At 40.8% G+C, this 27,049-nt stretch overlaps 1 protein-coding gene and 1 non-coding gene across 11 annotated transcripts in view; both read right to left on the bottom strand.

Annotated features, from left to right (window-relative positions):
- Positions 1 to 27,049, bottom strand: part of PUM1 (pumilio RNA binding family member 1) — a 125,603-nt gene that overhangs the window by 46,475 nt on the left and 52,079 nt on the right. For 5 of the 10 annotated variants that reach the window (XM_044997702.1, XM_044997711.1, XM_044997701.1 and 2 more), the window contains 4 exons: positions 23,447 to 23,613; positions 18,920 to 19,190; positions 8,063 to 8,156; positions 6,666 to 6,782 (listed from right to left, as the gene is read on the bottom strand). In XM_044997702.1, coding sequence (XP_044853637.1) covers positions 6,666 to 6,782; positions 8,063 to 8,156; positions 18,920 to 19,190; positions 23,447 to 23,613 — 649 coding nt within the window. The remainder of the gene's footprint in view (positions 1 to 6,665; positions 6,783 to 8,062; positions 8,157 to 18,919; positions 19,191 to 23,446; positions 23,614 to 27,049) is intronic. The other 5 variants (XM_044997706.1, XM_044997708.1, XM_044997710.1 and 2 more) reach the window with 2 other exon arrangements.
- Positions 7,736 to 7,822, bottom strand: LOC123355604. Its single transcript, XR_006575152.1, has one exon. It is a non-coding gene; the product is annotated as a small nucleolar RNA SNORD103/SNORD85 (small nucleolar RNA).

The raw sequence follows: 27,049 nt of genomic DNA, 5'->3' as shown, positions 1-27,049 counted from the left end.
GATTCTCTGACTCAAAACATCAGTGATGCTGGCAACAGTATGTTAGCAGGCTAGGAAGCATTACTACCATTTTAAAAAAAGAAAAAAAAATCTAAACCGATTTCACCATGCACACAAAAACAGACAAAAATATATTTCAGTCAACAACAATCAAAATTTACAGTTAGGCAAAGAAAGAAAAATGCTGTTTGAGAACATATTGGAAACAAAATTCAGTGAGTTAGACTTCTGAAGTAGACTTCTTATATATGGCTAGCAAATGAACAGTAAAAACAGGTATGATTTGTTGATTTAAGGATATTCACTTTGTATATTTTGACATATGTTGATAATTTGTGTTTTTAACAGTTTATAAAGCTTTAACTTTTTGAATTTTAACATCTGTCATTAAATAACTGTTTGACACTCCACCAATAATCTTGCACAGCTGTGAAAACTTAAAATAAAAACAAATCTAAAAAATGCTTAAAAATAAGCATAGATATCAGCCAAAATTATAAGAAAATTCTTATTCTGCCAAGCCTAAATATTAGCAACTAGTTTATTCAATGGGGTGAAGAGTAATTACAAACGGAATGCTGATAATCCTCAGGGAAACCCAATTTCCAGACACTTAACACCAAAAACTTCCTGTTATTTTACATCTTTTTCAATGTGCCACAGAAATTCCCATATTTCTCTGCACAGATAGTGATATCTCTATCAGTAGGTCAACACTAAACCCATATAACTTCTTTGTAAGTCTTTTCAGCCTATATCTCCATTCAAATCAATACTCTTTAAAAATAGTTAAATTAATTTGGTGCTTGTGGGGGGGAAAACTTCCCTTGACTGACAGTCCTGGAGAGATGATACAGCATCCCCTCAATTGGCAGTAAATTAGCCATACTGCACCATAAAACCTCCCTTCTTTTGGAGGAGCAACTAAAAGGAATAAAACCAGTTGGGACCTATAATTTAATTTCTCCCATTTCACCAACATCTATGCCCTTCAGTTTCCTTCCAGTCTAGCAACTGCCACAGGAAAACAGGAAGGCCTCGTCTCACTAGACTTGGGGTACATCTTTAAAGGGTTCAAAGTAGTATTGTCAGTGCACTACACATCCTTGTACAAAAAATGCATGACTGCATCACAGAAATTGTCCATGGGGGCAACTATTTAATAGGTAATATTTATATTTGTATTCTTAGGTTTCAGAGTTAATACCTCAATGAGATGAATAGGACGATTCAGACATCTTAGAGCTATGGTTCCAGGCTATGCTGCATAGAGTTACACTCCATGTTTTTTTAAAGGTTCTCCACTCACTCAGGAGAGGTAGATATTGGGGGGGGGGGGGGGGGGAAAGGAGGGGGAGAGGAAATGGTGGTAAATGAAAGCTCAGATTCTAGAACATAATCCTGGGGCAGGAGTGTGTATGTGGTGACAAATTCTGCCTAGGCCAAAACACTTCTATTGCAGCTTCGACACTGCTGTAAGAAGTGTGGTCCTGAATAGGTTTACCACTTTCTAGACTTGTAGGTGAAATTACAGATGGTCTTTCTGGTAAAAAGTAACTCATGATGGTGCCTTCCTGCCACTAAGCTTTGGTCTATTTGTTACTAAGGCTTTTAACATTTCCTTCCTGTGGAGAGTTTTAGTCATTCATTCACAGCTACACAGCCATCACACGGTAGTTCACTGACTCCCAGACTATTACAAACATCCTTGTATAGGGCCCTATGAACTCTGTTTTATTATTGTGAATTTTCAGATTTATTATTTTCTGATTTCACAGGGTTTTAATCAAAATTGTTTGATACATTAACAATTAAGTAGCCTTACTATAAATGTATAAAAATGTTCAAAATTGGATTGCAGTGGGAAAAACAGATTTTACAGAAAAAAATCCTACAATTTAAATGAAACATCCTGCAGATATGCAGTAAAAGTAATGAGTTTCAAATCACTTTTTAAAGTAGAACCTGGTAATATGACCAAACTGACATTGCTGAACAGTAACACAAGAAGACCACCAAAGAATCTTAGTGTCAATTTAACTGAATTTAGATTTGATTTAAAAATACAAAATAATGCACTAAACATGAAATAATTCATCTTTGCAGTAGTCATTGTTGCCATTTTAAATTAAACTCGGTACTTTCAAGCTTCCTATATTCTGAAGGAATGCTTAAATTAATTTCAAATTTGATTAAATAATTTCACACTCAAATCAAGTTTATTGCTGAGTAGCATTACAAACTGACAAACTCAAATGTCATTATTTTCCCCATCTCTGGCAGACATCTCCATTGTGGTACATTATGGTTAGCCTTTTAGTGTTTTCCTCAGAAAGTGAATCTACTTACAGACAAGAGGGAATTTTATATTTACTAAAGCTTCTCTCTCTGTCTACAGAGCTGACAGGGAAGATGATGTAAGGTAGGGCAACCTCTGTTACTTTAGGCACTCGTCTCTTCATAACCTTCCAGTAAGTGCAAAGATCCAGTGGATCTGGGATGAGCTCATTCTGAGTGCTGTGTAGAAACACCAGCCATTGTTCATACAGTTCTGGTGAGGGGCGGATGAGAGGTGGTAGCTTGCTGTACTGATCAATGTTTTGTTGCATGGCTGGAGTCTGCCTGGAATCCAACACGCAAATCAGTCGCAACACGTCTTTTGCTGGATGGACATCTCACTGTTTGGAGAATATGGTAAAAGCAAGCTGACAGGCTTCATGCAGATTGTCCAGGATCTCTCTCTCCTTACTTATGGAGAAGTCATCCAAGAGTCTGTCAGTTTCTTCACCAAACCCACAAGTTTTGGCTGTTCCAGAAATCAAGATCCCAGGTCTTCCAGAATACTGAAAGCTGAGATAGCTGGAGGGTGGTGGTCAAATGCTGACAGATGGTCAGGGCTGTTGTTATTTTGGGGTAAGCTTCAGATATGAAAGCTGTCTTAAGTTTTAGCAAGTCTGATTTCTCCTGACTGCTAAGTAATATCAAAAGGTTTCTCTCAACCTGTGTTGATGACTTCTCTTTTTCAAAAAAGTCCCAGTAGAGATGAGTGTGCTCTGCATGATATTTTACTGCCTGAAACCAGCTATTCCATCTTACGTGTACTGCTTCAGGAGGGACCTTCATGGTGTGCACATCTTCTTTGGACTTAAGAAAAGCAACCCATCTTTGCTTTCTGGCTGGCTTTTTGAAGAATGCAGATTTCATCGACGTAACAAAAGATGCCACATTGCTAAAGAAGTGAAAATGCTGTTATGTCTCACCTATCAGATTGATTATATGACATAGATCTGTCACACGTACACTGTTGGGTCATGACTCATTTCAGTGCTTCTTTGTATGCTTTGATGCAGTATGCAGCACTGTCGGTTATAACTGCCAAAACATCACTGAGACTGAGCTGGTTCCTAATCACAGACTCTAGAAGAGACCATGAGAATGTGGAGTGGTTGCAGCTCTCCATGAATATGACATCGTCAAACAGTACTAATCTGTAACACTTACAATAAATATATTCTGATGTCAATTTTTCTACTTTTTTTTTACTGGAGGATTTCACTAAACAAACTCAAAATTTTGTAATGGAAAAAAAAATCCAGCTTCATAGCCACTATTGTATCATTTAATGTTAAAGATATTTTTAAATATTATACAAGCATAATATTACAGCTGCATTGCAATACACAATTAAATTTCCTAATGCACATTAAATATAAAATGCTTGATAAAAATATTAACAATAGCTCCAAAATCCCAATTTGGTGCTTTTTTGGAGGGTGGGGTTAAGGCTATTTTAAGGGGTTACAGCATCTTAAATGCTTTTTCTTAAATTATCTGTACTTTAAATTGTATAAGTGGTTAGTATTTTCTAAGTATAACAAATGTTTTCCTAAAGGTCAATGCATACATTATAAAAAAACCATCTACTTAAGGATCTGTCATTATAGTAAAAGAAAAATAAACTTAGCACACTGCAGTCTCCAATATCTGTTGTCTTGTCGACCACTGGAATCTTTTTTCCCTGTGGATTTAGGCCAGCACTGCCACATGTGTTCCTGATAAGCACAAGGCAGAACCTGCTGAAGTGCTGCTTTATTTTCACGCAATGCTTCCCACCTTGACTACAGTGTTTTAAGATGAAAGGTCGAAGCTTCTTCATTTTTTCCACTGAGATGACAGCCTCAGCAAAGACCACAACATAAACTTCAACAAACTCCCATCTGGTATCTGCAGATTTCATACTGCCTGCAATTGTTCTCTGTAGAGAGCGAGAACCTCGATGATTCTCATCATATGTGACATGATTCTTCAGATACGGTTTTGATATTAGATGATCGTTGCAGGTATCTTTTCGGGTCCAGTCTATTGTCTGTTGACAGCATTTGCAGAACATCATACCGCCTGTGGCTCCCAAACTTGTTCCGCCACTTGAGCAGGGAAAGCCCCTGGCAGTCCAGGCCGGTTTGTGTACCTGCCAAGTCCACAGGTCTGACCAATCGCGGCTTCCACTGGCCACGGTTCGCTGCTCCAGGCCAATGGGGGCTGCTGGAAGCGGCAGCCAGTACGTCCCTCAGCCCGCGCTGCTTCCAGCAGCTCCCATAGGCCTGGAGCAGCGAACTGTGGCCACTGGGAGCCGGGATCGGCCGGACCTGTGGACGCGGCAGGTACACAAACCGGCCCAGACCGCTAGGGGCTTTCCCTGCACAAGCGGCAGAACAAGTTTGGGAACCACTGCATTAGGCAACTGACTAGCTCTGAACTTCAGTGTCAACGCATGATTTCTTAGCTTTTGGGATGAGCATTCTCCAGTTGTGGAATGCTTTTTAGACATGTTTAAATTGTGTCTTGAACCATGGGGAGCGGGGAAACTGCACTAGTAGTAGCAGGCCATGTCTCTAAGCAACGGCCAAAGCTAATATACAGTACAAGCTCACAATATGCCCTTCACAATAGCAAATCTTGGGCTATAGTAAACCCCATCCCTGGATCCCACCTCGAGTGAGTGGAGGCCCACACAGTTTCTCAGGCCCTGGGGTCACAGCAGGGTCAGAGAGAGCTCCTTTGGCTCTGGGCCACAGCAGGAAGACATCCTTATTTTTCTGTATTGCGCTGGACTTTTTTTTTTTTTTTTTAAACACACACACAGCTGGATTCAGTGTTATGGTTTTGATTCCGCAATTCTGTCCGTGTTTTCATTGATGCAGCTTCCATAGGGCTCAACTTCTTGGCTTTCATCCATTTCATCTCAGCCTTACCTGTGTGCCAACAATTGGCTTTACCCTAACACCTCATCTTTCATTTTTATTATGCACCGACCACACCTAACAGTCCTCTCTTCAAAATGACAAAAAAGCATCATCATCCTGAAAGGACTTTTTATAATCTTGATTCTTCACATACTGTTTTATATAATCTACCAAAACCACTATATGATCCGGGCATTTTTGTAATCCCGTTTCATCATAGCTTGACTTTACGTTGGCCCCAAAGCTTAAAAGCTAATAAAGAGTTATGTAACAGCTGGTAAATATTACAAAGAGTCACATATCACACTTACTTGCTCAAACCAGAATACTGTAAAACTTGCTTATAGTAAATATAATCTAGCTTTGTTTTAACTTTATCTTGGAGTGAAAGGGGGGCGGTGTTATTTAGGTATTCAGACTGCATAAGAATGAAATGTTATGAGGTTGAGCAACCTTCATTGAGTAATGCCATTTCTAACTCTGGAGATTTTATTTAGAACCTACTGGACTTCCTCTTTCCAGATGGCTCAGTGAGAGAATTAAATGTGGTTGTACAGAACTGATCTGGTTCTGGAAGAACCCGCAGGACTCTCACTACTTGAGCCAGAACCTCATGGCTTTTGGAATAAAAATTTAACATGCAATGTGTTTTTCACGCTTCCTAATAATTGTTTACTGGAGCTACCATTTCAAGATACAGCAATTTTGGCTCCTAAGTTGGGAAAGGATTCAGAGACTAGACAAGATTGGGAGAAAGAGGTCCAGTATGAAGGCAAGAATGACACACATTAGAACTGCCATCTAGAGCACTTTATATTCAGAGTAAAAGCCTCTGCACAGGTGAGAGATCTTTTGACATATAAGACCTGGAACAAGGTAATTAAGGGACTGGAAAGCATAAAGTTCAGAAGGAATCCTCCAGTGAAGAAAAAAGTATAATTTACCAAATTCATCATAGCAAATCTCAAATTAACAACAGTAACAAATTTTACTTAACACTTTCCTGGCAGGAAAACTTTACTCTAAAACGCAGGCTTCAAAAGTATTTGGCTTTCAGGCATCAAATGAAAAAATATGTACATAACAACTCAACACCAATCACACATTTGTCACTATAAATGAAATGTCACCTCTCTTTCAAGTTTTTTGTTCTTAACCTTAACTGTAAAACAGAATCCATACTGAGTGTTACCTGTTTTGATCCTCTAATTTAGGTATTAATCTATAGGGACAGGCTTTCAAAACAAAATTCAACCTTAAGTTTTATAATACTCTTATATACCACACTGACATCCACCTATCTTTTCAGTAGAGCTCAAAATGTGCTAACAGATTACATTAAGTCTGTTCTGACAGTGACAGTTAAAACATTTTAGGCATAGAAAATTTCATCTAATGCACAAACAACTCTAAGTTCCTCACCTAAAGTTGCAGCTGCTGCAAGTCCTGCTGCATATGGATCTGTTCCTGGTGGAGCAGCACTGATGATGTATGGATTGGGGACAAAGGCAGCGGGAGCTAAACCTGCTGAAAACATACCTGTCAGTAAAAACAAACTTAACTAGAACTGCAGCCCTACCAGAATACCTACATGTTTTGGCTATTCATCCTGGCTGTAACTGAACAGGATAAACAGGCTTGTGCATCTATGATTTAAGAGTAAGAAAAGCTGGCAGCTACTTTGAGAAGACAAATTATGCATTTTCACATGTAGTTCTTTGTGGACAGCACACAGTAAGTATCCAGGAGTCTTAACTGAAACAATCAAATGTGAAATTTGTAACAATGTTACCATGCATATGTCTATGGAATTTGACTCCAAACATGTAACATCCCTTAAAGAGCTGGGAAACTAGTCAACTAGGGGAAAACAAACAAACAAACAACAAAAAAGGGAAAATAAAGAGCAACTACCAATTAATTTATACTGGTGGGTATTAATATGTACCCATAAGTTTCCCTTAAAGTTCAATTGAGCCTTTTTATCATAGGAGCTCAAAGTACTTTAGAGATACTAAAGCACATTTTGTTAAATCTACTAAATTAAGGGAGAGGATGACAGGGGTCTACACCAAAACTGAACAAATGTGGAGTGCAACGTACATGGTACACGAGAAACAGCGTCTTCGTAATTCTTTCTAGCACTTTAAAACTAAGTTCAATTCAGTTAGGAAAACCTACAGAAGTCTCTGATGCTGGGAAATTTTTACTCCCACCATTAATGAGTGAGCCGTTGTGAGTGGTTCACCTATTTTTCTATAAACACGATTATGTACAGTTTTCCCAGAGTCAGTATTTCTTTAATAATATGAATGGTAACACATTTAAATGAACTTCTAAGTCTCACCCAGAATAGCCTGAAATTCCATTCTGTGGGGGAGTTATTCAAAACTAAACCATTGTAATACATAAAATACGGACATGAGTTTCTGCGGTCTGTACTAAAAAGTGCATTTTTCCTCATTTCACTGTCCCAGTTACCTCAATTCATGTCTGGCTCAGAGTCAATGAATACTTAGAAAACACTCTCATTACTGAATAGCATTCTCAGTGAGGGCAAGGCAAGTGTCATCACCAGTAGAGAGGAATATTGGAAAGCTTTTTAAAAGTATAGCAAGATGTTACCAGAATTTTGCAAGATAATCTTCAAACATGGTCTGCTTCTGAAATCTGTGTCGATTATCCATAACTGGGAATGTACTTTTAAAACCCCTCTAAAGCCTTATAACTTTTTTTCCACAGCCACAGACTATTTTGAAGACATCCGTTAGCAATCTCCAGAAATCTAATACAGGTAGGGCGTTAAATGAAGGACTTACCTATGTGCGGCTGATGGGCAGCTGCCAATGCATATTGCTGCTGCTGTGCTGCCGTCAGCTGCTGAACAGCAAGTGCATTTGGTCTTTGAAATAACTGAAGGAACAAAAGAACAGTTTTGGTTCTTTATTCATGTACCAGAAAAGTATTCTCAGATTCCCTTCCGAAGCAATCCTGACAACAGATTTACTATCATAAGAGTATGGACACTCTTCATGATATGGAAACACGTTTAAAAGAGATGTTCAGAGGAGTTAAGTTCATAATCTACCACAATCCATCTCAAAATATTTTCATTCCAGTATTATTAACCTATTGTGAGGGTTTTCTACCTCTGTGTTCCCTGAAAGCTTCACTCATCAACTACTCTTTAAAGAGACTAAGACAAACTTCGTAACTGTGGCCCATGGGTCACAGCAAGTTAGCAGCTCTCAAGGCTGTTTCCAGCTCTAATACTGTATTAAATATACTAAATACTTTATTACTTTCCCAAACAGGCAATTTCTGTTGCCATGGAGATGTTATGAGACTGCAAACGGCAGTGGAGATGGGCTGCAGGACTGGAAACGGGATGGCAGATACTCACGAGAATCTCTGTAAACATGTGGTCCATGCTGAGAAGTTAAAGAACCCTAACATAACATGGGAGGGAAATCTTACCTTACCTGTTAATTTTCACTCTAAGATCTTCTAAATCAGTCCAGACACTTGGTGCACATAATTCTTCCCTGACAGCAGACAGAAAGCAGACACTGGGACTTTCTGGTGATATCATCCCCTGCATAAGGGTTGCCAGCTCTCACAGCTCAGCTGAATCTTTGAAAGCAGTTCACAGTATTATTTAAGTGTAATATAAAAATCGAACACCTTGAGACACTGAAAACTTGCTATTTGAAAAACACTGGAAATGTTGAAGAAAGGGATAAGGGTTGGCATAAAAAGTCTTGAAGACAAATTAAGGAAAAAAAGTTTCTCTCCAGCTTCCAGTGCCAGTCCAGATTCTTGGGGTCTGCCAAAGGAGTGCAGTGCCATATAGACAGACTAGTGCCTCTTGGCTACCTTCAGCACTCTTGTGGCACAACACATTGGCTGATGCCTGAACATGAGCTTGCGAATATAAACACCAGAGAGAACACACATGCCAGGTAGCTGCCTTGAATAAACTCTAGTAGAGATGTTTCAGAGTAGCAGCCGTGTTAGTCTGTATCCGCAAAAAGAACAGGAGTACTTGTGGCACCTTAGAGACTAACATTTATTTCAGCATAAGCTTTCGTGGGCTACAGCTCACTTCTTCGGATGCATAGAATGGAACACAGCTGCGGGAAGTGGCACTGGCCGAGCCAGTGCTGCCTGCAGTGCCCATTGGTCAGGAACGGCAAACCGCGGCCACTGGGAGCTGCGAGCGCCGTACCTACGGATGCTCAGGTAAACAATGTGTCTCGCAGCCCGCCAGGGGCTTACCCTGAACAAGCCGTGAACCAAGTTTGGGAACCCCTGGTATAGACACTGCCCATGCTGATGGGAGGGGTTCACCCGTCAGCGTAGGTAATCTATCTTCCTGAAAGGCGGTAGCCAGGTCAACAGAAGAATTCTTCTAGACCTGTCTATGTTGGGGGTTAGGTCAGTGTAACTACACCACACACGCGTGTGGATTTTTCACACCCCTGAGCAACGTAGCTGGGTCAACCTAACTTTTTAGTGCAGACCAGGCCTCAGACAGAGAGGCCTAGCTTCTTTATAAAATGTTAAGACCAGGGTAGATGGACAATAATAATTCAGCCTGATTCAGGCAGGATGTAGTTACCTTCAGCATGGAACACAGAACTGTTTAAAGAATGGACTTTCTTGATAGAAAAATCAGGCATAGTTCTTCACAGAGCAGGGCTTTCAACTCTTATCCTCCTTGCTCAGTAGATGGCAAATATGAATCAGAGAGCAATGGCCTACTGGATATTCTTCTTCTATCTCCTCCTCCTTCTATAGGTCCAAACTAAGGAACAGGATGTAAATTTTGTACAATATTTTAGATCCAAAAAGGAAGAAGTCATCTGAATACAAGTTTTGGCTTTTGTCAACCACTATACTGAAATCTAGCTACATCTCTGTTTAAAGTACATCCGTGTCCCCCGAAGGCTGATGAATGCACCTGTAAGATGCTGGTGCTCATTCCTAACTCTAGACCATTCCGAAGCAACTCCAGGATGCTGGCTATGGAGAAGCTCATCAAATCCATGGTTCAATCAATCACACAATGTTCTCCAGATCCTATAATCATGGGTGGATGTGGAACATATGCCTGTGATAACCTTTACTCAAAAGCCCTTTCTTCCAAGATGCATCTTCTCAACTGTGATGACCTAAGCCAAGAGAGATCTGGATCTTCATATCATAAGTCATCTGAAGTTAGCAGGTGGATCATATTTGTGTTGACATGCATGGGTTCAAGGCAGCAAGGACATCTTGATTAATCTGAAATTGAGAGAGGTATGTGGGAATGAGGGTTCCCAAGGATCTGCCAACCCTCTGCAGCACCCTCATTGACCAATGTGGAAAAATGCATGACAGCGTCCTCTAGATCTTGCTATCTACCATTCTGTTGTCTCTTTCACCAAACACAAAGCTGGTCAAATAAAAAGGTATTACCCCACATACCTTGTGTGTCTACCTCCTGTAGTCATCACATCTACTTGTGGTCCCCTTCACTACAACAAATCCATCCAAAGCTCTCTCAATTTTCCACTCTCCTTTACATATTTGGGATCAGTTTAGCCAGCCCACTGTGTTGCATTCTGGCTAGGTGAACAACAGCCACGTTAGATGAGTGTTTTTTCTGTTCGTACAATCAGCAGCTAGTTTGCCTCGGCCATATCCTTTCTCCTTGTCAGTTTACCTATGTGAGAGCAGGCACATTCTCAAACTGATCTCCTTGAGCTATTTTTGAATGCATGGTGAAAGCAGAGAAGAGCAAGCTGACTGCTCTTACATCTGGAGAAGACTGAGCCCAGTTCAGCTGATGATAACATGGAAAGGCTCTGCTGTTATACTTTGTGTTGTCTGTCTCCCAGTTAAGAACATTATTGCTTGGTGCTTAGCTGGGCTCCCAGATGTATTAACATTTACATCAAGGTTTGCATACTTCTCTCGACTCAATATTTAGGCATCTGGTTCCCGAAACCAGCACAATCTGGAAATGGCTGTCCTCGCTGTCCATTATAATTTGACCCAAAGTCATCCATATAGAGGAGAGTGACAGTTACTGGCATAATTATTTATGCTGAAATAGCTTCAAGGTGATGCATACAGGCTGAAACTGATTTACTTTGGTTGGTGCAATTAGATGGAACAAGGCTGCTGGAAGTTTTGAAACTGAACTCTAACTATGGATTGTGATGCCTAATAGGCATTGATCTGATGTTACGTGTTCCCATGCATGAAAGGAATGGAGTTGCCTTCCTCCTATGAAGTCCAGGGATGCCTGATAAGTGTACCTTCATTACTGCTTAAAGGAGGTGGGTAGCAGTGTCCAGGTACCTAAGTCCTCTCTCTTGAACAAAGGAAATGCACATGAAGCATCCTTTCCAGATGAACTGCAGCTGTTTTACCAGGAAATATGATCTGGCTTCTTAAAACTGTACCTAGCGTAACTGAGACAAACTGCCATGTATATGTTGTACCCTGCAGAAGGCCAAAGCTTTTGTCTGTTCTCTACAGCTTTAACTACAATGAGCTTCCTTTTGAAAGCCCATCATTGTAGTCAGTGACCTCCTCTTCAAATATCCTAAAAAATATTTTTCACAAACACACACACTAGCAGGGCTTGGACTGAAATGCAGCTGAAGTCTCAGAGACCAGCTGGCTAACTCTACAGATTCTCAGCTCTTGCCCTATGAGGGGAGGTGGAGCTAGTATCTGGTGGAAGGAGCTTGGGAGGGTGTTTACAAGGGTGGCAGGAAAGGAACAACGTATTCCTGGCCCTCTCCCTGTTAGCAGAGCACATCAGTCATGCTGTCCTCAAACCTGCTTCTAGCTTGGCGATGAGTGAGTCACACACACACACAGAGCTCTCAAGTGGAGATGTGACTTTGGTTGTCTATTTGCTTCATCTGAAATAAAAAAGTAATTTAGAACGATGTATATTCTTTGTGCTAATGCCCACATAAGTACTCCAGCCTGCTTACAGCTTGGGGACAGAATCTGACCCATCAGTCACTGAGAGCAGGGCAATGTGCTGCCTCCTGAATTTCCTTATAGTTATTTTCCATCCTCCACAGCTGCAGACAGGTTCATACCTTGTCTGTTGCAGAGCTTGTCAAGGAAGATTCCAAACGTTATTTCAAGGAAGCTTTCTGATTCAGTCCAGAGAATGGGTTCCAGATGGAGAACGCACAGCACCTACTATCTACAACACAATTCATTCAAGTTTCAGAGCATGGTTCCTCCCCTGGATAACAGACCTGTCCTGGTTGCAACAGTGAATGAAGCTGACGCAGTTTTCATAAAAACTGGGAAGAACACAATAAGAGATTCTCCTCTCTTGCATACAGAGAAGTTTCCTATCTCTCTGCTACACTGCTCACCTAAGGGGAGATGAACACCAACACTTACATGGCAGAAGGTGGATTAATAAAGCAGCTCCTACACCCAGAAATCTCTCTCTCATCATAAGTCAATATGGTGGGCTGATGACTGTGCTCTTTTAATCTGGAAAAAGCAAATTAAGAGCCCTTTAGCCTCTGTGTCAGGACCAAGGAGGTGAGCTGAATAATCTTTTACAAAGCTGGGCAAGGTCCCTAATATATGTATTCCCACCTTTTCCACTGCTCCCCAGGACAATACAAAGGATAGGAGGGCAGAAGCAGTGATACTGTTTATTCCCTTCTGACAGAAGAGGCAACGCTCTCAGGTCTGATGACCGTAGCATGGGTAGTGATCAATGGCTCCACGTCTAGTTGGCAGCCAGTTTCAAGCGGAGAGCCCCAAGGGTCGGTCCTGGGGCCGGTTTTATTCAATATCTTCATTAATGATCTGGAGGATGGCGTGGACTGCACCCTCAGCAAGTTTGCAGATGACACTAAACTGGGAGGAGTGGTAGATACGCTGGAGGGTAGGGATAGGACACAGAGGGACCTAGACAAATTAGAGGATTGGGCCAAAAGAAACCTGATGAGGTTCAACAAGGAGAAGTGCAGAGTCCTGCACTTAGGATGGAAGAATCCCATGCACTGTTACAGACTAGGGACCGAATGGCTAGGGAGCAGTTCTGCAGAAAAGGACCTAGGGGTTACAGTGGATGAGAAGCTGGATATGAGTCGACAGTGTGCCCTTGCTGCCAAGAAGGCTAATGGCATTTTGGGCTGTATAAGTAGGGGCACTGCCAGCAGATCGAGGGACGTGATCATTCACCTCTATTCAACATTGGTGAGGCCTCATCTGGAGTAGTGTGTCCAGTTTTGAGCCCCACACTACAAGAAGGATGTGGAAAAATTGGAAAGAGTCCAGCGGAGAGCAACAAAAATGAATAGGGGGCTGGAGCACATGACTTATGAGGAGAGGCTGAGGGAACTGGGATTGTTTAGTCTGCAGAAGAGAAGAATGAGGGGGGATTTGATAGCTGCTTTCAACTACCTATAAGGGGGTTGCAAAGAGGATGGATCTAGACTGTTCTCAATGGTACCAGATGACAGAACAAGGAATAATGGTCTCAAGTTGCAGTGCAGGAGGTTTAGGTTGGATATTAGGAAAAACTTTTTCACTAGGAGGGTGGTGAAGCACTGGAATGGGTTCCCTAGGGAGGTGGTGGAATCTCCTTCCTCAGAGGTTTTTAAGGTCAGGCTTGACAAAGCCCTGGCTGGGATGATTTAGTTGGGCATTGGTCCTGCTTTGAGCAGGGGGCTGGACTAGATGACCTCCTGAGGTCCCTTCCAACCCTGAGATTCTATGATCTCTCAGAGAGGTCTGTTACTGTAAAGCCAATCCTCCACCTAGGACCAGACAAGTTTAAAATGAATACTTGGATGAAGTGATTATTGCTGGCACGGACCCCAAAAGAGAAGTCAACAAAAATAACTTATTCCACTGGGTGGGAAAAGTCCATACTTTAACTGCCAGGTTAAACCAAAGAAACAGCCTGGATATCCTCCGGGAGGGTTTCACTGTGGGTGAATAAGAGTGTCCAAGCATAAAGATCAAATCTCTGTAGTATAATGTTCTCAGCATGTACAAACTTCCTTTTCCTGGACAAATCCCAACATTAAATGCTTCCTTAGGGCATCACCTTTATTTCAGAGAACACCACCTTGGAAACACTTTCTGCTCCTTACAGCACTACCTAGACAGATCCCCTGTAGGCGGGGTTGTACTTCCTATCCATTAGAGTAAGACTACTATCTCTAGTCACATGAGGTTTTTTTTATTTGAAGTTACAAGCTTTCTCTAATGAGACCCAGTATTATACTTTAATTCAGACAGATAGTCCTCAACTGGCATAGCAAATCACTCCTTAAATAAATTCAAGAAATATTCCCACTTCAGTTAAGCATCCAATTCTAGTCCTTAGCAACAGTGACAATCACAAGGCAGAGAAGCCACATCTCCTGTACTGAGACTGGCAACAGAGCCACGTGGCCATCAATATTTAAGTTCACCAAGTTCTGCTTACTGGTCATCCAATCTTAGCCATGCAATTTCCTCTCTTTTTGGCAGAAGTCTTCTACATGCCTTAGTGCGCAGGGAAAGATGGAGGAGATAGATTATTTATAAAGTATCTTGTTTTGGATGTCCATATTTAAAGAATGATCATGCTTTTCACCCAGAGGCACGCTGCTATGAAAATCTCATTTTAATAGATCTGTGGACCTCAGTGCAAAGAAAAGGAAAATGTATCCATGCTTACCTGAAAACTTCCTTTTGTTGGCTAATAAAGTCCACAGATCCAGCCCATCCAGGAGACAAACTGATGATCTCAAATAGAGATGGAAATAAGGATTTGGGGTTTGTCGTCATTATGCAAAATTTACCATTCTCTGGAGAAATTGTTTTTTCCTCAAATTTCATTTAATACAGTCTGTAATTTAAGAATATAGATTTGAATTATCCTGGCTGTGGAAGTTCTCAATTGGAGGAAACTTCAGAAGGCAGAGTCTTCTGATCCTGCCACTGAACTGCAAGCAGGTGGAAATATGCATGGTACTGGCTCTACGGATCTTATTAATTAGAGAGAAGACATTTTCAGGTAGCTATATATACATATTTCTATTGTCACTATGTGTGAGTGTTTATGGAAGCAAAAGTAGGAAAGACAGGAGCAGTAGCAACCACCACTCTGGGCTTCAGATCTAGAGGCAATGTTCCAAGAGGGGTCCAACTAGGGGAGGCAGGGATGGCAACAGCTACCTAAGAGAGTCCAACTGCAGACTCTGGAAGGGATGGGGGTGATGGGCTTGAGGTCTTGGAGCAGCTGGGACACCAGAAGACGCGCCTAAAGAAAGCGGATTAAGGCTCTTTAGCAGTCCCTGGTGAAGGCAATACGAACAGTCTTTGGAGGAGAGAATCCGCCCAGTTCTGCATAGGTCACAGGCTCTTCACTCCACTCATTGTGGATATCTTGAGGAAGGATGTTTCTATCCTAACTGCAGTTTGTGGTCCCCCACAAAGTGCTACAGAGGCTGCTCCTTGCTGCTGTGTGACTAGAAATTCCTGTAGGCGTCCAAGGCCTGCGCTATTCTCTGCTTTATTAAGGTCTCTCTTAGCCAGCTGATACTCCATCTGCTGAGACAAAAACAACTGAGCTCTGCGAGCCAGCAAACCCCATATATTCAGAAGATATTAATAAAGTCTCAATGCACTGTCTCCATCTGTTGGCAGTGAGGAACCTCCAGACACCTGGATTGGTACAGAAGATCAAAGAGAAAAACCCAAACAAAAAGCTTATTATAACCAAGTCTTGACTCTAAATTAACTTGTATTTTTATACTCTTGATCTACTGCTGTTTTTGGCTCTGACACTGATATTCATTTGGGTATCCTTCCCCTTGCACAAAAGATTCATTTTTACCTTTTCAATTAAAACAGTGAGAATCTAAGAAATAGTACTACAGGTACAAAAATATTTAAGCACATAACATTTTAGCCTAATATAAGTCACATTCAAATAGTAGGATACAGCTCATGGCGAAGACATGTCTGAACAAGGTTTGTGGATATGTTTGAGATACTGTTTTAAATCCTAAAACTCTCAGAGTTTCACCTACACATAAAGCTAGTGTCATAGAACTCCTCATCAAGAGGTCATAGGAGAAAAACTTGCAAAAAACTGGGGCATCACAAGCTTATATTATGTCAATGTTATAAAGTTCAGATTTATGTAATCCAGTTTCTTTTGCAATATAAACATCTGACATTTCTAATCAGATTATGCACGGTTAAGACTTTTCCTTCTTAATATTGCTTTTAGCCGCACTGATTTGTAATCCATTCAAAGTATATGGCATCTTTTCCAATGCCCTATAAAAGGTGCTACACAAATGAGGTCCTGTTGATCAAGATAGAGTTCCTTTGGGAAACAGTTAAATTTAAGCCAGATTTTACTACAGGTCAAAACACAATCATAAGCACCATCTGGTACAGCTTCCAATTCTACTCCAAAGTACAATGTGTAATTGGCAGACAATAGCACCAGAAACTATTTTTGAACAGACCCCTGGAAACACTAGCTGCTGGAGACATTAAGTAAATCCTCCTCTGTTCTTCTGAGCCAAGGATATTGCATTTTATACTGACATATGTTAAGAGGTGGAAAGTTACAATTCGGAGTTAAGAGCCACAATAATGAAAGCCCTACATTAATATAGTGTATTTTTTTCAAATAGTATAATATAAGGTTACTACAGGTGTAAGTAAACAGATTAGGCTGCTAACAAAACAAAAAAATAAGGTTGAAATATCAAAGTCCTAGTTCCCATCAGAAAGTTTCTGATCTGGTTATTCACAATATCATTACCTTGATCTGAGTAGTCGAGTTGAGTGCACCAGATATGTTGAATGGACATATACTACCTGTTGTCTAGCTTGCTTGTGCATCCTCGTGTTCCAGTGAAATCCAAGTAGTTTAAAAAGGCAGTATAGAACTGTAGTGTGTGTGTCAAGGTGTGATGGCAAGAGAGGTAAAGAGTTGAGTGGTGAAATAATTAAAGTGCATACCTTCGGAAAAAGGCTCTCTGTACTGGCAAATCTGCTTCAGGTAGGTGTTATCTACTTAGTTTACATTTAAAAAAAAAAAAAAAAAAAAAACCTTACTGCCATCTATGCAGATCTAATCTAGCCACAGAAAAGAAAACTACTATCATTTGCTTCATGCAGTAACAAGCTCTCCAGTGAAGCTCTGCTTCCAGAATTTCATTGTCAGTGATTAGGTACAAAACAGAAACAGATACCAGATTTTCACATAACAGAGCTTGCAGGATTGCAGAAAAAATAAAACTTGATTTGACTTGATTTTATATGCAAGACATTGAAGGAGAGTATAACACTAATTAAGCAGATGTCAAATTTCTGCAGTAACCTCTCTGATCATAACCATACCTTAAAAAACAATCTTAATAAGCTCCAATGCAGGCCCACAGTTAGGACTGTGAGAATATTTCCACTACAAACACTGGTTTTCAAGTGTGTCAGTTTCATTATAAAAAAGTGTTCTGAGGTGATCCTTTGCATCAAAGCTTTTACCCAAGAGATTAATACAACATTTACAAATAAAATTGGTTTGGTCATTTTCAAGTTATTAAAATTATAAACTAAATATATGTTTTACTAATACCAATTTACTTGTGAACCCTAAAAACATCTTGTATAAACTTCAAATATCAAGATCACATTAGGGGCTACTAGACTATACAGCATACGGGCTACCAAGAAGTACAACCTTTCACTGTCTACTAGGCATACCAACACATGCTTTATGAATGGACGACTAGACACATGCACTTCAACCAGCCATGACAACTTTTTTGTTTTAAGCTGTAACTTTTTTTGAGGGCTTTAATACCAACAAAAGAAAAGGAACAAAAGTTTACAGTTGTTACACAAACCAGCATGAAACAGGAGCAGATTTAGAGTGGATCCTTGAATCTAGGCCTAGCGTTCAAAAGGGACCAGAATGTAGATCAAGGACTAGTCTGTCCAGGAAGCACTGGGCTGCCTGGGTAGGAGGGAAGGTGAAGGAACTCTTTCGGGCTGAGGTAAAAAAGTAACGGGGGAGATCCCCCAAAATTACACTGGATCCTGATCTCGTTCTGTCTTAATCCGTGATCAAGCAAAAGCAACATAGTTCTTGCTGACACACTTTTCTTCAATTACCCTATAGTGATTTGGAATCGCAGAGGTCCCCAACCAGTGTTGCAACATCTAGGGACAAATGTACCCGAAGACTTTAGTCAGCTTTTTTGCCTTTGTTGGTGTGTTATTTGAAAGCAGCTTTTTCAAATTTCAATTGTATGAAGCCACAATAATTCAGCAGCAGCTTGTTTCCTTCTCTAATAAAACAAACATGTAGGTTTCTATTTTAACTCAATGCAGCTTTATAACTACTACTATTAAATGTGCTTAATGCTACATGGACGTGTTATTTTGCCATTTTCTGTTTGCCACTGATCAGACAAGTCTCCTGCACCTGGCTCACTTTAGCAGAGTCCTGTACAGATCACCTCTCTCATTATTGAACAATGTTCCTGTTAGGCCAAGTGAGCCAGCACCTCCAATCAAGTAACAAGATACCTCTGGGGCAACTCAAACCAGCGAGTTAGATGCAACTACTGGAAGGGTTAGGGAAGGAAAGAGGTGCAATATCTGTGGGAATAGTTTACCTGTGGTTGAGAATTGTAGTCAAAGAGTCCCACAGTTGCAGCTGCGGAGTCCACAGGTACTTGAGTGCCGGAGTAATCAAACTGAAGCGGCTCCATGCCTACATGTTCCATGGGGTCCAGGGGAACGCTCTGGGATTCCATGTTGGAGAAATCCTCCACAGGCTTGGCACCATTAGTGCTAGTCAGCTGGGCTAAACCCTCGGATCCGTTCTGGTTTGGACCCAGGAGATCCACTTCATTAGCAGAGTTCTGGCAGTTACCAGGTGTACGGCTACACAAAAAGAAAAAGTTACGTGTCACTAAAACGTATCTGCTCAAAAAGATAAACTGGCAACACCTTATTGGCAATGTTAACGTCATATCATTTAGCATCACTGACAGCCAACCCTGGTGCCAACCAGAATTACAGGCAGATACTGTTCAACTCAAATGCTCTAGAAAGAAACAGCTAGATGTGGTCAAGTTAAGCATACAATCCAAGTATGCTACCAACATACACCTCTACCCTGATATAACGTGGTCCTCAGGAGCCAAAAATCCCCACTGCGTCATAGGTGAAACCCCGTTATATCAAGGTAGCGGCGGCAGGGCTCCAGCGGTGATTTAAAGAGCCTGGGGCTCCGGCCGTAATCGCCACCCGAGCCTCGCTGCCAGAGCCCCGGGGTAGTGGTGGCAGGCCTCTGACGGTGATTTAAAGGGCCCAGGGCTCCCCACAGCAGCCGGAGCCCGGGGATTACCGTGCTATATGCGAACCGGTGTTATATTGGGTCACGTTACATCGGAGTAGAGGTGTATTTCTTCTGAAACGGTTTCTCTCCTACAGATAGTGAAACCAATGAGGTCATATTAATATTTATTTTATCTAAAGATCTGTACAAATGAAGACATCTGACTGCAATGAATTAAGCCATTTTAAAAAAAAAATTCTCCAGTGTTTCGGACGCTTTCCTAGATGCTTACCCTTTTCTCCTAACAATGCTGTCATTTTTGCATTTGGCAAACAGCATGCATTTCAAACAGAATTGAAATTAGCATGGTTGTATTTTAATAATTTTATATAGAACCATTTGATAGCTAAGTATCTTGGTACATGTTAATCATATAATTTAATGAATGATATCTGTTAACTAATTGCGCTTACTGCACAGCCTATAAACAATTGTCAGCAACAGAAAAAAATGTAAAACCATCCCCACATTTAAACTCCAGGTCACTTTAAATAGGCCACATTTGGGAAACAAACCCTGAGACCTCTTTACCAAGCAACTAATTTGTCACATTATGAGAATTTAGAATGTAAATTTAATGAACCCTGACACTGAGTTTAATCAAGTTTAATCAAGACTTAGAAATGGGGAAGTGAAAAAGAGAAAATAGTTGTTCAAAGCCTGTATAATATTACAGACATTTGTCTCTACCATTTCCTATCATTTCTACAGGAAGCCCTTTTCTCTCACCCTCCACAATAATAAAAACAAAAATCTTCCTTCAGATTAGGATCTCAAACACAACAAATATTACAATTCTGCAAAGAAGTGAAACTGGCCATTCTATTTTCAGCATAATGCAAAAAGACAACTGCATATAGAGCGAAAAACAAAAGCAAATGTTGGCTTTGATTCTGGGCTCCAATTTGGTTCCTTTAGAGTGCCAAAGCAACATAAGCAGCCCACCAGGACACCATCAGGTGCAGGCCTGGCCAAATGGCCTTGTCATGTTCTTTGAGGGTCACACAGTCAACTTGTGGAACTCCTTACCTGAGGAGGTTGTGAAGGCTGGGACTATAACAATGTTTAAAAGGGGACTGGATAAATTCATGGTGGCTAAGTCCATAAATGGCTATTAGATAGGATGGGTAAAAATGGTGTCCCTAGCCTCTGTTCGTCAGAGGATGGAGATGGATGGCAGGAGAGAGATCACTTGATCATTGCCTGTTAGGTTCACTCCCTCTGGGGCACCTGGCATTGGCCAATGTTGATAGACAGATACTGGGCTAGATGGACCTTTGGTCTGACCCGGTACGGCCGTTCTTATGTTCTTATGAGGGCTGCGCAGGAGCACTGTGAAATCTGACTATTCTGGGCTGCCAAACAGCTCTACAGAGAGATGCTACAGGGTGCATAAAATAGAGCAGTTCCAAAGTCGTGCCAAACCCCAGACCAAACTAGAATCCTGGAGGTATAAATCCTCATGTGCTATGCCACCTAAGCATAACACAGACCCTGGCCTACTCAATTATCAGTTTTTAGATTATCTGAGCTATTAACACCACAAGGCTATTTTATAAATAGGTGCTGTACACCACAGAACTGAACTACTGACCAGGAGAACTGGAAATAGGATCTATAGAACCTCTCAAACTGTAACTACTTTAGCTGGATGCTGATCAAATCAGATTTGGAAAAGGTTTGTAATAATTCACTGGGTAGCAAAAAAAGGCAAAAGGAGCTGTGACTGGTTGAAAATCTTTTGGACAAGGCTGCTCTCCTGTGATGACACATCTCCACTCAAAGACAGAGATCTACATGGGAATTGGAGACTCCCCACACTATTAGAATAGACAACGAGGTGGTAGTCTCCTGGCAGATCCAATCAGCGGACACATTTGCTAACACCTGTATAGAAGTGGGTTCATGAAAGGCCCACTGTTATAATCTGAAGTGTTCCCCTGCCCCATTTATAAAAAGCAATTTTCTGTGAAATGTGTATGCAATTCCACTCCTGTTTTAAAATACTGATGCTGATATTCAATTTATAATTCATAAACATTTGACCTACTGTGACAAAGTGAGACTGTTCTTAATGTTTCCTCTGAATACTGTACGGGTTCCTCAGTTTCCCATATGCATTTCTTAAATCGCTAGGTGGTGGGATAAGGGGGTGTGATTGTTGCAGAGCAAAGGGCCAGTGTGCAACAACAGTGTGCATAAATGGCTGACACTGTCTCCTGGCAACTAATGGCCTCAGTATTGGAGAACAAAGGAATCAGGTGACCTCCTGGCCCAGGAAAGGGACAAAAAAGAGGAGGAGGGGCGGGAGGGTGAGTCAGTTTGGGGCTGGCTGGGGCCGTGGAGTGAGCAGCAGACTTGGTTGTCTGGCTCACTGTCCCCCCAAATGGACCTGGCTGAGGGGTCCTGTTCTCTGTACCTACAAGCTCTGTTTTAGACTTTGTTCCTGTCATCTAATCAACCTCTGTTTTACTGGTTGACTAAGAGTCATGTCTGACTGCGAAGTGGGGGTGCAAGGACCCTCCGGTTTCCCCAGGACTCCGCCTGGATGGACTCGCTGTGGGAAGCGCACAGAGGGGCAGAGGATGCTGAATGCTCCAAGGTCAGACCCAGGAAGGTGGAAGCCATGTGAGCTGCTTGCCCTGAAGACAGTCTGCTCACAGAGAGGAGACTTCACCAGAGTCCTGACTGGCTTTGTAGGGAGCAGTTCCAGAGCATCACCCCCGGACTCCGTGACACCTACAAGTAAGCTTCTCCTCATTTTGCTCACTTTGTGACTTGCATTTGTAGTTATAAGGAATCCAAGAAAAGGAGATCCCTAATCCACCACCTGATTTACTTCAATGGACCCTCCTTCCTGAACACTTCATTAAAAAAAAAAAAAAAAAGGTTATTTTGGTGTCAACGTAAACAATTTCAGTTGTTCTCCCTTCTGAAGTCCAACTATCTCTTATTTCTCTTCCTATGGTTGGTTTCTGGGTCAGGACAAGCCAGTCATGACAACAGTTCTAAAAACTGATAGAATGAGAATTTTGTTCAAAAGGTGTCATCTTTGCAGAGCTGCTAGGTAATTATTCCAACAAGTTAATGCTGTTGCTCTACAAATCACCCCTTAAAACGTTCCTAAAGCTCCTCTCATAATATTCAAACTGCATTATGCAAGGACTGGATTGAAATGTGGAATGGTTCATAGTACTCTTAAGGCCAATGGTATATGATCAATTGTTAAAATGGATGCATTTCTCACAGCACCTAATTTTTTATTTTATTCTATAGCCGTTTCCATTGTTTTTGACAGAGAACATAGCATAGTAAGTAGGTGATTATACAGCAACAATCCAGCAGCAAGCACACAGTTTAACAGTCCTGATTCCAGGAGATTCTGATTTCAGAACAACAAATATAATATTAAAAAAGTTAGACTATGGCCCACAAGCAAGGACAATATCTAGGGACAGTCTCACCAGGAAAATAGTTGACTTTTCATGCCATTGCATGAAATATTTAAAAACAAATATATGGTATGGAACCAGTCCTGCACAGGCCAATGGACAGACTAAACTAATAGGTGTTCTCCATCTCTAACGTCTGTGCTGAAGATGCCATGAAAAGGTGCCTAAGATGACCTGTCATCGCTCTCTCTCGAGTCTTTTTGGCACTGCCACCAAAGGACTTATTATTGGATCGGGACTCCATTGTGCTAGGTGCTGTACAGACAGAACAAAAGACGGCGCTCTTGCAGGATTTCCAACAAAATTAAATGCAACACAAACTAATTCACAGGTAACAAAACTTATACCTGAAATCTTTGACATCTGCATCAATCCCATTTTGTACAGGCAAACCATTGGTCTTATCCATCACATCTCCCTCCTCCTTTAGATCTCCTAATTTATCTCCATCAAATGTGCCCTTATTTTTCTTATCACTTTTATCATTTTCATCATTCTCTGCATCCCTTGGACCCTGGAAAAAATATAACATTTCAATGTATTCATTTTGAGATCAAGTTTACTTTTCTCCCTGGGGATTTTTACCTTAATAAATTGCGAAGTTAAAGGGACTTGTCATCTTAAAAAGTCATTTTTACTTGTAACAATAATAGGTAACATTTAACATTATCATAACTGCAAGCAGTTAGGGAATCAATATTTTTTTCTTTTCAAGTCTACTCTGTGTATTTTACAAGATTATATACAATCAATTTAACAGTTTCCTCTATGTAGTAAGTCAGTGCCTGATTCTGTTAACACTTTAAACATTTACTTTAATGGGTAACATTTTCAAGAGCCTTCACATTCTATTTTCAAAACTGACTTTAGGCATTTAGCAGTTTAAGTCACACTGACTTTCAATAAGACTTGGACTTTTAAGAACCTAAAGTCACTTTTGAAAAATGGGATGCATGCTTTTGAAAATTTTGCCCAATGGGACTACCGACATAAGTAAAATTACGCTGATGCTTATAAATTTATTTAGGCACAAGCTTTCGTGGGCTAAAACCCACTTCATCAGATGTATGTGGGTTTTAGCCCATGAAAGCTTATGCTTAAATAAATTTGTTAGTCTCTAATATGCCACAAGGATTCCTCGTTGTTTTTGCTGATACAAACTAACACGGCTACCACTCTGAACACTGTCTCGTGCTTGTGTGTTTGCAATGGACCATACTTCAGTTTCACATGTTTGTGTGGGGGGAAGGGAGCGATGTCTTCAAGCAGCACACAGACAAAATATTTTCCACTAAAGAAAGCTGCATTCATTGACAGTCTACTGCTACAAATGAGGGAAAAGTAGTTCATGCGTGACGCCAGTAGTGCCTAAACGCTACGAAAACTATAGTAAGTTTCCATTCTGCCTTACTACAGATTATCTATTGGGAGAACCTTGTTTCATATTTGAACTAGACATTTTGTGTTTAGAAAGTAAAGTTCTTCTGATGCCACCATTCAGTAAAACAGCATTTTTACTAATTAGCATCACCGGTAAACTAGGAAATGCCAGTTCAGTTATGGATATAAATTGGGCCCAACCCTCCAACCTTTACTCACCCAAACAGGACCGTCAAACAAGCCTATCGGTTTCAGGACTGAGCCTCATTCTCAACTTCATTTCACAGTTTAAATATGGCAATAATAGATAGTTATTCTGCACATTAATAATGGTGCATTGAGTTTACTGGCATATGCAGTGTTTTTGTAGCAGTGTCAGTGCCGGGATATCAGAGAGAAAGTGGGTGAGTAATGTCCTTTATTGGACAAACTTCTGTTGGTGAAAGAGACAAGTGCTCACTAACAGAAGTTGGTCCAATAAAGGATATTTGCATCCGTCTTCACGGCTGAGGATGTGAGGGAGATTCCCAAACCTGAGCCATTTTTTTTAGGTGATAAATCTGAGTCACTTTCCCAGATTGAGGTGTCATTAGAGGACATTTGAAACAAACTGATAAACTAAACAGTAATAAGTCACCAGGACGAGATGGTATCCACCCAAGAGTTCTGAAGGAACTCAAATGTGAAACTGCAGAAAAATGTGGAATTGCAGAAAAAGGGGTAAACAGTGAGGTGGCAAAATTTGCAGATGATATAAAACTACTCAAAATAGTTAAGTCCCAGGCAGAATGCAGAGCTACAAAGGGAGCGCTCAAAACTGGGTGAAGAGACAACAAAACAGCAAATGAAACTCAATGTTGATAAATGCAAAGTAATGCACATTGGAAAACATAATCCCAACTATACATATAAAATGATGGGGGTCTAAAGTAGCTGTTACCACTCAAGAAAGATCTTGGAGTCACAGTGGATAGTTCTCTGAAAACATCCATTCAATGTGCAGCGGCAGTCAAAAAAGTGAACAGAATGTTGAGAATCCTTAAGAAAGGGATAGATAATAAGACAGAAAATATTGTATTGCCTCTATATAAATCCATGGTACACCGACATCTTGAATATAGTGCGTGCAGATCTGGTTGCCGCATTCCAAAAAAAGGTATCTTGGAATTGGAAAAGGTTCAGAAAAAGGGCAACAAAAATGATGAGGAGTATGGAACGGCTGCCATATGAGAAGAGATTAATAAGACTGGGACTTTTCAGCTTGGAAAAGAGACAGCTAAGGGGTGATATGATTGAGGTCTATAAAATCATGACTGGTGTGGAGAAAGCAGATAACACATAACACAAGAACATAGGGTTAGCAAATGAAATTAATAGGCAGCAGGTTTAAAACAAACAAAAGGAAGTATTTCTTCACACAACGCACAATCAACCTGTGGGACTCTTTGCCAGAGGATGTTGCGAAGGCCAAGACTATAACAGGGTTAAAAAAAGAACTAGATAAGTTCATGGAGGGATAGGTCCATCAATGGCTATTAACCAGGATGGGCAGGGATGGTGTCCATAGCCTCTGTTTGCCAGAAGCTGGGAATGGGCAATGGGATGAATCACTTGATGATTACCTGTTCTGTTCATCCCCTTTGGGGCACCTGGCACTGGCCACTGTCAGAAGACAGGATACTGGGCTAGATGGACCTTTGGTCTGACCCAGTGTGGCCACTCTTATGTTCTTATTACCTCGACCACCTTATCTTTCGATCATATTGGGGCAGTTTTCCTTTAAAGATAGAATGTAATTTACTATGGTGTAGCAGTTATGAATTTGGAATTGTAAAAGCAGCAAAGAATCCTGTGGCACCTTATAGACTAACAGACGTTTTGCAGCATGAGCTTTCGTGGGTGAATACCCACTTCTTCAGATGTCTTGCATCTGAAGAAGTGGGTATTCACCCACGAAAGCTCATGCTGCAAAACGTCTGTTAATCTATAAGGTGCCAAAGGATTCTTTGCTGCTTTTACAGATCCAGACTAACACGGCTATCCCTCTGAATTTGGAATTATAAGGACATGTATAAAAAAACTGCTCTGTTTTCATCATAAACCACCATTTAGTCTATTCTCCAACATTAGATTAGTTAACAGTTTCCCCGCTTCCTTTAAATTTTTCAGATTTCTAAACACTTATCAGCATCCAAGCCCTACTTCTTTCTTATTAACTGCCAGGGCTCAACAAATTTACCAGGCACCTACTAATTAGGTGCTGACAAAAAACAAACTTATAAAGTTTGCGTTTGATACCAAGCTGGGAGGGGGTCACAAGTGCTTTGAAGGATAGGATTAAAATTCAAAATAAACTGGACAAACTGGAGAAATGATCTGAAGTAAATAGGATAAATTTCAATAAAGAAATGCAAAGTACTCCACTTAGGAAGGAACAATCAGTTGCACACATACAAAATGGGAAATGACTGCCTAGGAAGGAGCACTGTGGAAAGGGATCTGGGGATCATAATGGATCACAAGCTAAATGAGCGTCAACAGTGCAACACTGGTGCAAAAAAGGCAAACAT

Source organism: Mauremys mutica, chromosome 23 (assembly GCF_020497125.1).
Source record: "Mauremys mutica isolate MM-2020 ecotype Southern chromosome 23, ASM2049712v1, whole genome shotgun sequence".
Taxonomy (NCBI): domain Eukaryota; kingdom Metazoa; phylum Chordata; order Testudines; family Geoemydidae; genus Mauremys; species Mauremys mutica.
This window is presented reverse-complemented; position numbering and strand designations above follow the sequence as displayed.